The sequence below is a fragment of the Antechinus flavipes genome, chromosome 4, assembly GCF_016432865.1.
Source record: "Antechinus flavipes isolate AdamAnt ecotype Samford, QLD, Australia chromosome 4, AdamAnt_v2, whole genome shotgun sequence".
Taxonomy (NCBI): domain Eukaryota; kingdom Metazoa; phylum Chordata; class Mammalia; order Dasyuromorphia; family Dasyuridae; genus Antechinus; species Antechinus flavipes.
In genome coordinates, this window is record NC_067401.1 from 26,424,580 (window position 1) to 26,435,996 (window position 11,417).

The 11,417-nt window shown below is 58.4% G+C and overlaps 1 protein-coding gene across 2 annotated transcripts; it reads right to left on the minus strand.

Moving 5' to 3' along the window:
* Positions 1-81: 81 nt before the first annotated feature.
* On the minus strand, positions 82-7,481 carry DPH1 (diphthamide biosynthesis 1). Of its 2 annotated transcripts, XM_051992158.1 has the most exons (12): positions 7,370-7,481; positions 5,197-5,352; positions 4,992-5,055; positions 3,354-3,475; positions 2,819-2,976; positions 2,605-2,726; positions 1,586-1,654; positions 1,089-1,245; positions 912-1,012; positions 643-721; positions 411-560; positions 82-174 (listed from the first exon to the last, which is right to left on the minus strand). In XM_051992158.1, exons 1-12 carry the CDS (start codon positions 7,428-7,430, stop codon positions 85-87), a joined length of 1,329 nt encoding a protein of 442 aa, XP_051848118.1. In that variant the 5' UTR covers positions 7,431-7,481; the 3' UTR covers positions 82-84. The 2 variants fall into 2 exon arrangements, with proteins under 2 accessions (XP_051848118.1, XP_051848115.1); XM_051992155.1 differs by having other exon boundaries at positions 411-721.
* Between the last annotated feature and the right edge of the window lie 3,936 nt (positions 7,482-11,417).

Sequence of the window (11,417 nt, forward strand, 5' to 3'; positions counted from 1 at the left end):
CTGCGGCGATCATTTCGTAGACGGGGAAGGGGGAGGAGCCGTGATGGAACCCAAAAAATGGGCCTTCGGCCAAGAGATACTCATTCAGGGGGCGGGCGAATGCACTGTCTCCTCGAGGCAGGCGCAATCATTGCAACCGATGGTCGGCTCGGTAGCCACGGGTGTCCCCTTCACCTGGCGGAGCAAGAGGTCTGGTTAGGGGAGGCCGCTCGAAGGCTCGCCCCGCCCCGCCCGGCCCCGCCCCGCCAGGTGGAAGTCCTTTTCTACCGCCGCTGGGCGGCAGTGTTGGCTCGCAGCAATCAGTTGAGCGAGGAAAACTGCGCCTGCGCGCTTCTCTCCGCCCGCTCGCGGACCCTCCCAGGCCCTCGTCCCTCCCCGGGCGCACGCGCAGCACGCCCAGCTTGCCCCACCTGCTCGCCGGTGCCCGAGGACAGCGGCCTTGGCCGCGGACGCTGTCGGGGGCTCGCGTAGTTCGCTGTCCACGGTCCTAGGGAGTTGCTCGCGTAGAAGTCCATGGGGTAGGGCTGCTGCCAGGAGACGTCCCTCAGGGCCACGGCGGCCTGCAGGGGGATGGTGCCTTAGGCAGGGCCCGCCCCCCGCCCCCACTCCCAGCTTCCTGCCCCGGCCTCTCAAGGACGTTACCTCGTACGGGGTGAGCAGCGGTTTAGGGAAGGCTGTGCCCCAGTCAATGGAAAGCCGCGGACAGGCCACCTGCACCCACCTGAGGCAAAGAAACAGCATTTCCTCCCTACCTCTCTTCCCCAATTGCTCTCTGCCCAAAACTAGCGTGTGAGCTCCCGGAGGGCAGGGCGCCCCGCCAAGCTGAGTGACTAGTAAATGTCAGGATCTGAGACCACCCGTCGTGGAGGCTGGTGCTGGGGGCCGAACGGGGGGCTCGGGGGGCGACTCACACGTCCACTTGGGGGAACAGTCCGAGCTTGTTGGGGAAGATCTCGGAGAGCAGCAGGCGGAAGAAGGAGAGCCCCAAGGGGCGGAGGCGGGACTCCAGATGCTGTGGAAGTCACCAGCGTTAGCCACAAATGGCCCATCCAGGCAGGCCACATCCCAGCACATCCCGGGGCACTCACCTCGAGAATCTTGGGGCTGCCCTGTCGGCCCAAGGTGCCCAGGATGAGCCCCCAGGATCGGGCAGAACGGGCGGAGCAGATGGCCTCCTGGCGGGCGGCCTGCATGAGTTCGTGCCCATAGTGCTCCCTGGACAAGACCTTGCTGTAGGGGTCATACCTGCAGGGAAGAGCGGGCTCAGCGCCAGGGAGGCTCCGCCCCGACAAAAAGGTTCCCCACCCACCAGAGGCTTCCAGCAGCCGCTCCCACCACCAGCTAATCGGGAGGGGGAGGGGAGAAAGCAGAGAAAAGCAGGCAGTGCCCGGGCAGCCCGAGCCTTGCCCACCTCCCAGCAGGTCTGGGATTCTACCCCCACGCCCAGTCCCCGGGATCCCCTGAGCTATGGGGCTGCCAAAGTCCTTCAAAGGGATAAAACAGCACAGTTCAAATGGAGTCAGGACAAAGAGGGCCCCCGGACACCTCCAGCTGGTGGAGGATCCCTACCCCGGCATCCCAGTACCTGTAGGCAGAAATGCCAGGGTTGGCAATCATGATAGACTCAAGATGGAACCGGCCATCACCAAGATACCTGTGGGGGCAGAAGAATGCTTAGTGCGCCCTTTGAGGAAAAGTGGCCAGCTTAATCCCAGATGAAATGGTGGGGGAGGGGGGTCCACACCTCAACTCTGATGCTGAAAGGGCCTCACAGGGCTGCCCCGGGCCCTTCCCCTTCGATAATGCAACACTGCCTTCATCTCCTTTAAAAGGACCGAGGTGAGGGAGAGGGGCTTCACCCCCGGCTCTAGCCCCTTCCCTGAACACCCTAGGGACTGATCCAATTTTAATGAGCAGCTGCCCTCCGCGCTGCCTCTCCCCCTCCCCCACCTATGCTCAGAGGCCCCTAAGTGCAGGTACTTATCAGGGAAGGAGAGATCAACTGACCGCAGGCGTCAGAGAAATGGCCCAAGGAGGGGGTGGAGGGGCAGGGCTGGACTGGGAAGGCTCAGGGCAGGGGCCTGGTGGTACAACTGCAAATCTATCCTCTAGGAGCAGTTTTCCCAAGGGGAAGACAGCCTTCACCTTTGGGGCAAGAGTCCAGTCAGAGATGCCAGCTTCAGGCCAGCCTGGGGGGATGAGGGGCGGAAAGCACTTCTCTCTCTTATTAGGGTGAAGGGGGGCCCTCCTCAAGGCTGGGGGAAGTTTGCTCCAAGGCAGTCTGCATTCACACAACATTAAGCATTTCCATTACCTAAAATAATTAGGCAGCAGGAGATGGTGCGCTCCTGCTCGTTAGCTGTCCTGATGCTAAATTAATGGGGCTGCGGTTTGGGCCCAGCCATTCGTCTTCTCCAATTACATCCCCACCACTTCGATCCCACCTCCCCCCACACCCATTCCAATTCATATCAAGATAGGCACAGCCTGAAATGATCACTGGCCCGAGAAGCCGCCATATGACCTTGGTCAAGTCACCGGTGAAATCTGGGTCCCTTCTGCCTCCAGGGTTACAGTACCCACGCCCCTGCCTCCAGAACTCACACAATGGCTTCCACTTCCTCGGGGAGCCGAGGGGACGTGCAGCCCAGGATCTCTCCGGGGGACAGGGGCTTGCACTGAGGGACACACACTTTGTACTCGGTCTTCAGCTCTTGGGCAGCTATCTGTAGGAGGAAGAGGAGAGGCTGGGTGGGAGGAGGGACAGACACAGCTAGAAGGCAAGGAGATTTCTGGGACTTTGCTCGGTCCCACTCACCTGCAAAGTGGAGACAAACTGGATGGTGCTGACCAGGGCCAAGGAAGTCGCTGGGGGGAAGGTGAGTCGGACCGAATCCACTAAGTGGGCAGTGTCTATCCGGATATCGACGAAGACATAGAGCATCCGAAGACCCTGGGCCGAGACGTCAATGGGCACTAGGGCAGGAGGAAGGCCATCAGTCGGGGAGAGACCCCAGAGGGCGTGGCTCCTGGCCACACAATCAGGCCCAGAAGCAGGGGAGAATGGGGGGAGAATGTGACCTTGGACACAGAGGCTCCTCCAACCTGGCCCTTCCAAACCCTGCTCAGGACCCCTGCTGCACAAGCCAAGCTTGAGAACACCCACATCTGGGACAGCAGTTTCTATGGCAACCACATCCAAAGGATAGTTCTACCTGGGGATGGGGAGGCCTTGGCCTTCCCAGCAACAAAGACAGAGACCAAAGTCTGGGGGGAAAGAATGAGTGAGACTGCAGAGGGAAGGGAGAAGCAGAGAGAGCCGTGAACAGAGGTCCCCGGGCCCCTCCAGGTACCCAGGCAGCTGTGGCCGTAGTGCACCAGGAAGTCAGCTCCCAGGGCTCGGGCAGTGAAGTCATCCACACAGCAGGCACCATACGTTACGTCCCCCATCACTATGGCCTCAGCTTCGGTGAACCTGCAGGGGAGAAGGGGGGGGAGAATGAAGAAAATGGCATCAGCTCCAAAGGTCTGGAAGAAACCCCCTTGGGCCATCCCTTCTAGGTTCCCTCCTCCACACCAGGGAGTCTCTCCTGCTCTCCCTGCACACAGTGGGCTGGGCCCAGCTACCCACACTCTCCATCTAGGTGCTGGGAGTACTTGGATGGTTCCTACAGGATACTGTCCCCATCCACTCCATCCCTGCCCCCCTCCCAGACAGACAGACACACACACACTCACACCGCTTCCCCACCTAGCCCATGCAGAGGAGACTGTCCACAGCTCACTTTACCCATAACTACATTCCAACACACAAGGCACAAACCCGGATCCCTTCAGATCTCACATTCACACAAACCTGAGTGTTACAGAGGCCCCGAAGACCCACCTGTGTACATAACACAAGCAAAGCTAAGTCAGGTATGAAGAGGCAGACATTCTGCCAGGCATGTGCACTCCCCCACAGGGATCTGTTCCCCTTCCCATGGGACTACTTGCAACATCCAATCCAACCCACCCCTCAGAACTTCGGATGTGGGGGAAGGGTCTGTGCCCATCACCCCATTCCATGTCGAGCCTCATGATACAAAGAGGAGGATCTTGGCGGCACGTTGTAGGCACCAGTGCCAGGCCTGGATCATTGAGGAGAGGGGGGAGAGTAACTGTCCCATCTCCCGCTGCCAGGGGAAGGTGGGAGGCTGAAAAACCCGGCCAAAAAAAATCCAGTCCTCGGCCTGCATGAGGCTGACCGATCCAGGGAGAGCCAGAGAGGCTGCAAGGTACCCACCCCACCCTTCCCAGGACCCAAATCGGGCCCAGCACAGCAGCATATTATTCAGTTCCTTAAAATGCAGCCTGGCCGTCTGAGTCAGCCGTAGCACTTAATTTTTTATAGATTAAAATGTATGCAAATTGGCCCGAGCCCCAGAGAGCATCCCCAAGGGGGGTGGGGGAGCGACTGGAGAAGTAGATCTGTAGCAGCAGGATGGAGGAGTTGGGGAGGGGAGCAGCAGCAGGGGAGTGGGAGGTTCCCATCACGAGGTGACCTCCCCTCTCCCCCCACCTCACCCTTCCACCTCCCCCCCTAATGTTCTTGTGGTATGTTCCAGACAGCTCAGCACACCAGGCTCCCCACTGTGGCTAATTGTGTTGAGGAATCATGCAGTGGGGGGGAGAGAAAACCTTCCAAACACACACCCACTGCCCGAACCAAGTGGCCCCTGGTGTTGAACTGTTTTTGTGCATGGGGGGGAAAGACTCCCTCAGAGCCTTAAGCCTGAATCCATTCAACATCTAATTGTCCATTAACCTGCCATCCCTGGAGGCCCTGGGCCTTCATATTGGGTCCCAACTGCCCAGGAGAGGGCATTCTGACTCTCCCTGGCAAATGGGACAGAGATTTCAGGGGGGGCTAGAAGTCAGCTGGAGGCAGCTCCCCCTAAGGATGATACGCCCAGCCACCCCCGTGGCCCCAAACCTGACGGTTGCCTCACCTTTCCAGAATGTCAGCAATGGTACAAGCAAACATGAGAAGGCCTTCTGGCATCTGCAGGGCAACTGTGGGGCAGAGTGGGAGAAGACGGGGAGTCAGGCTGGTTGTGGCCACCTCTGCTAGGCCAGGCTCACAGCCCAGGGCCGCCCCGGGCCCATCCTGGGCTCCAGAATCAGGGAGGAACCTTCCCTCCATCCCCTGCTTACCCTTCTTGGCCTGTGCTTGCCGAACTCTCCAGATGGTCTTGGGGATCTCAAAGTTGTAGTTTGAAGGCAAGGCCTGGACAGCCTCCTGCAGCTGTGGGTCAGCCAGGATCTCAGGAGGGATCTGATTGGCCAGACGGCCTCGGAGGGGCCTTCGACCTGATGGCACACACCCCACAATGAGTGTCCCCTAATCCTGCCTCACTGGCCAGAAATTCTGGAAAGTCAATGCCCAAAGCCAGCCCTGGGAGAAGAGAGACTTTCCTTTCTCCAGATTCCCACTAATATTAAGCTAGGAAGAAATCTACAGAATTAACTGCCATAAGACTCGGTGCCTAGAACCAAATAAACTGAATGTAATGAGCGTAATAAAGTATGTATGAAAGGTATGATCCCAGGGAACCAAGAGGCAGAAAGAACCACTTTCAGTTTGGGAAAGACACTGACAAGTCAAAATGGGGTGACCCAAAGAGGGGAGCTAGGACTCATGTTTGGTCTGGAGACAAGTTGATGGGAGAGGGACAAAGCTGCCTTCAAGGACCTTAAGGATCATCACCTTCAGGAGCAATCAGGAGGCAGTACCAGGACCACCTAATGGGACTAGGGTTGTCGAGAAGGAAATTTCAGAGAGTGAAAAAAGGACTAACTAGAGCTGGATGGGGTTGCCCAGGGAGGTTGTGAATGTTCTCCCAAGACTTCTAGCTGGAGACTGCCACAACCCTCAAATTCTGTGATCCCCCAGCCTCATAGAGAGATAAGTCACCCTGATAGAGTGCTAGTAGGCTTCTCGAGCACTCACCTGGGGAAAATCCCATAAGACCAGGAGCGAGTCACTGCCACCACTGCACATAAGAGAAGGGACAGTGGCTGGCAAAGTGAATAGAAGGAAATGGCCAAAACTATCCCCCTATACCAAGAAAACTCCAAATTGGGTCACAGAGTCAGCCACGACTTGAAAATGACTGAGCAGGACATATGAGCAAGACCACGGTGACACACAGATAGGAAGCCTTCACTTCCCCCACTTCAATTTTTCCACGCGTAAAAAACAGCCGGCTCCCACAGCCCACTCCCACGGGCTAGGCCCGAATCCTGACTGTAGGTGGTGGGAGACAGTGTCCCCCAGTCAGAAGCCGGCTCCCGTTTGGTGAACATACTATGTAACTGTTAGGGGAAGTGCTTGCCCATAACTTTGTCTGATCCCTGGCCTGGGAGTGATGCCTAAAAAATGCCTTCTTTAGAAATGGCGTTTGAAGCATCGGTGCCTTCCTCCGGAGTCCTGTCCCAACCGGAAGTCACATCTTGGACCCCAAGAGGAAGGGCTGGGATGTCAAACCAGCGTTAGGGTGGCTAAGGCCGGGGCTGGACGCCTCCATGAACTCCAGGCAGAAGTCCAAAACCCCCGGAAGCAGGGGGCCATCTCCCCCCCCACCCCAATACAAGGTCAAAAGGCATCTGAACCCAGCTCCTCCGGACTCCACTTCATCGTGGCCACGGCGGTCTGAGAATTGGCCTTCTCACTCCTCCTGGACTCGGCCCCCAAACGGGGGAGGGGGCCTTCTCTGTCCCTCTCCCCCTAAGACTGAAACTTTTAAATCTAATGTTTCAGAGACCCTGGAAAAAAACACCCGGGAGCCCAAAGACCTGGGACCTCCAGTTAGGGGGCGCCAAGGCCACATGGAGTGAGCTATGGGCTCTCTAAGGCCCCTCCTCCCAAAAAAGTGGTCTCTCTGAGTATCTGGGGGTTTGTTGGGGCGGCGTCTGGGGACTGGTGATCCTCGCATTTGGGGGGAAGAGGAAATAAGGCTATTATGTACTAAATGCATTTTGTGTCTGGGGACTATGATGAATCCCATTTTGCGGATGAGGAAACGGAGGCCGATGAGGCCCGGTGACTTGCTCAGCTGGGAAGTGTCGCATTTGAACTCGGGTCTTTCTGACCCCAGAGGAAAACGGAGCCAGGAAGGGTCGTGATCTGCCCGAGGCCCCGCGGGCACTAAAGTGTCGCGGGTTCCAGGCCCTTCACGGTCCCCTGCTCGGACCCGAGGCGAGCGTCTGCTCTTCCCAGGGAACCGGAGCGGGTCCGGAGTATCTGGCGGGCGGCCTCGGAGGGGCCGGACACGGAGAGGGAGACGAGGGAAGGAGGAGGAAGGCCGCGCCGGGCCCGCGCACCTACCTTTGCCGGGGCCGCCCCGGCTTCCCGGGCCGTGGGCCTCCGGTTCGGCCAAGGCCGCCATCGTCAGCTCTCCCACGTGGGAACCGAAAAGGCAGCGCTCGACGAACCGGAGCGACCGAGCCCACAGGCATCGCCAATAGATCGCCGAGCAACTCGCGGGAGAAGGCGGGGCGGAGAGTCGGAAGGTGGGGACTGGAAATGTGGGGGCGTGTTTTACTCTCAGATCACCCCCCTGACCCCGGACCTTTCCCGCGGGGCCCAGTCCGGATTCCTTCTCAATCCCTCGGGGGGAGGAGGAGGCTGGGGAGTCTTTCCTTGCCCCCTCCCCACCCCGTATCATCTACCTTCCCAATTCCCCGCCCCCTCCCCGGGACTGTTGGCTCCAGGTGGGCAGGGACTGCTCCATTTCAAGAAGTTGGTATCTCCACTGGCCCAGCACAGGGTCCAAGACACAGTGGGCACTTACTCACTAGCTAAACTGGGGGTCACACAATGTCACCCCACGTGTAGCACCTTGGACCCAGCTTAGTGTCAGGTGGGAAGCCGGGTCAAAAAGAGTCTTCCCACCCTGGGACTTCACCGGGAGCTCGCAGACCCCTCGTGCGGGAGCCTCTTCATTCTTCAACCACGACTTTCCTGAATGGAGGGGCTAATGGGTCTGGGGCGTCTGAGAGCCAAGGCCCCTGGGAGCTGGCCGACGTTTGAATCGGAGGGCCTGCAGCTGCAGCCACCCAGCCAGCGTCTCTGGTTCTGGTTTTGTCTGGTCTGAGCTGGGGGACAGCATCGGGAAAGCTGGGTCAGCCGGGAGAATCAGCCCCAGCCAACCCAACCCGTTGGCGGCCTCTCCCAGCACAGCCTGCCGTAGAAAGCCTCCCGTTTCCATGCCCTAGCTTACAGGGCTGCTTTGTTCTACCAACCTCCCAGCCAGGCCTCCCCTGGCTCCTCCCCCTCCCTAAACTAATCCAGGCCTCTGGCCCTTTAAGCGGAACTCCCCTAAGCCAAGCGGCCTCAGGCTCCCCCGGAGGCCCTCTCTGCTTAGAAACCCCTAATTAAGGTGCGGGAGAGAAGGGAAAACAAGAAGCTGGGTCTAGGCCCTGCCCGGGAGGCAGGGAAAGAAAGAACGAGATTGAGAGGATTGGGAGCAAGCTGGCCACCCGCCCAGCCCTCCTCAGCCCAGCCTGGCTCAGGCACCCTTCCGTGAATCCGTTGTGATAGCGACTCCCTCCAAAAGGGAGGACCGCGCTCTTCCATGCCCTCTAAGCCCTCATACCCTCCTCCAAAGCGTTCTTCTCAAGGACCTGGGCAAGTTCCCCAATAATCAACCAGCAGCACTTATTAAATGCTTACTGTATGTGTCTAGCCCTGCGCCTCTCCTCCAGAAGCTTACCTTTTAATTGGGGGAGGGGAGGGGAGGGCCAGCTACGTGGACGCATAGAATATACATTAGTGCCAAGGAGATAGGGATAGCGCTCAGGGACATTATCTGTTGGTCCTGGGAGATGGGAGGTAAACATTACAAGGTATCATTCCATTTTTTCATATGAAGAAGTATAGAGGCTCCCGGAAAATTCGATATCTGGCCTTGGGTCACACAACTGCGGGCATCCCAAGCAGGATTTGAAACCAAGGCTTCCTTTGAAAGAAAGCTCCCTGTCCTGTGCACCATTGTCCCCCCCTCTAGATTTCTCCTCAGTGCGTGGAATCCATGACACCTGGGCGGGATGTTCGCTGGATCCCTCTCCCTCCCACTGACGTGATCCTCTCCCCTGTTTTTTTCAATCGGGTTAATCTCTCGAACCAGGTTCTCTGCACAGTCATAGATGGCAAAGAGCCTCCCGACCCCCGGGCAGGAGTTAAACCTTGGTCCCTTTCGCTGCCTTTGGACCCGAGTCTATTTAAGTCTGCGTCTTCCCCCTCCCCTCACTCCGGAGGGCGCCCCGTTCCCAGCCTGAGCTCCTACGGGTGGTGCCGTCCTAAGAGAGAAATCCTGATGGAAGTTCGTCTCTGGACGTGGCTTGTGTCTCAAAGCTGAGGCCTGTCTCTGGCATCAGAGGCAGATTTCAAGGCTTTTCATCAGCGGAGCCGACCCAGGCCTGGGAATTGGAGCTCTCTGGGAAACTTCCCGGTACGCTTTGCCCATCCACCTTCTAATGAATGGCCCAGTGGTCTCAGAGACGCTGGCCCGGGCTAGGCGGGGATGGTTAGGACTCCTGAACGTCACTTTTGGTTCTTACTCGATTCTACAACTGCTCAGAAGCACCTGAGAACCCTGGCGAGACCGAGATCGGTTGGTCTCAGCTCAGGTTGAGAAGCGGTGATGGGACCCCAGGATCTTTTTCAGCTCCGGCTTCCAGGGTGCTTCTCCACCCTCCAGACTCGGCCGCCAGCAGATCACATGGATTGCCTCCCACCTCTTTCCGCCTTCCCCCACTTACACTCAACCCATCTCCCCGCGGGGGCTTCTTGGGCCGAATTACTCACTGACCTGAGTAATCGCAGCACTTCGGGGAGGGCTCCGCTAGCTCCCCTCAATCTTGTACCACAACGCCCGCCTCCGAGCCACCCCCATCCCTGCCCGGGCCCGGACTCCACAGCCGCTCCCAGCCCTCGTGGGGACTAAAATAACTCCGTCCCCCACGCTCTCTAACAAAAGCTCCAGTGAGGACCCAGTGGCTGGCTGCCTTTGCCAAAGAGTTTTGTGTACTCCCTGACGTACCCCCTCCACTAGCTGTGGGGAGACTGTAGGGAGCTGTCCAAATCAGACTAGTTCTGAGCTGCCCCAGAGAGAACTAGAATAATTGGTCCTAGTGTCCCCTCCTTCCTTCTCCTGGACGCGAAGAGTTCCGGGATTGGGATCTGAGAAGACCTAATCTCATCACCGGGCTTCGAACTGGAAGGGGGGGGGGGGTAATTCCTTACCCCTAAACTTCCCCTTTTTATTCCACCGCATACAGAGAACCTGAAACCCCGGGTCTTAATTCCTCGGGGAATGGATTGGAGAAAGGTTGCGGGACGTGGGAGAAAAAGTCCACCTAGCTCTAGAAAGCCCCACAGTAGTCCGGCCCCGCCCCCCCTCCCCCCAGCCTTGCCCAAGCTCTTAGCTCTCCTCTCCACATCCTCCAATGGAGGGGAGAAGTTTCTCAGCCCGACACTCTAGGACCGTAGACTATCAGAGTTGGGAAGGAGTTTATAGGTCACCGAATCCAAACCCCTCATTTTACAGAGGAATACACTGAAGACGGCTAATGGGGTGGGAGGGGGACAGATGACTTGGCCAAGGTCACACATGTGAAGGCTGGAAGAAGCTGTCTCTGAGGACTCCCAGGTTCCTTCACCCACGAGCTTCACCACACATCCCAGCGTGCGCCCGCTTACTCAGCCCACACCCCTTCTGTGCCTTTCTCCAGTCCCTCCTCTAGGCTTTAGGGAGAAAGCCTGGCTCTCCGTAGAGAAGTCCCCGGTTGCGGGTAACCGCGGAGTGGTCTTATGACCGCACCCAGCCCCAAAGAGGAGCGCCCCTCCCCCAGGCTCAAAGGGAGCTGAGGGGGAGGGGGGTTGACCCGGGCTCCTTACGCACTCTCCTCCCCAGGACACTAGCTGCAGGTTGGGGTTGGATCCCCCCGATGCCTCTACAAACCTCTGCAAAGGTTGCTCTGCTCGACGATACCAACCACTTCGTCGTCCATTTAGGAGACTCGGGGCTGGGATTTGAATGTGTGGGGGGGGGGGGGGGAGGAGGGGCGATAGTGGTCCAGGGGAGAGACCTACACCTGCTAGGGTCCACCTCAGAGACCCCCTCAGAGACAAGCCGCCACCCTCCCCCCGAAAGGAGAAAGGGGGAATCGAGGAAGTAGGGCTCCCGGCGGGTTGGGTTCAGGGCTAAGCTTCCTGGAGGGCGCAGTACTTGGACTTTGCTTGGGGGAGGGAGGGGAGGAGGAGGGGTTGGGTTCTCCTCCCCCCTTCCCCCATCCCCCACTGCCTTCGAAACCTGCCAGTCACTGTTCGTAGGCCCCTTTCTCCCCGTGACCTCCAAAACCCGGGGACCAGC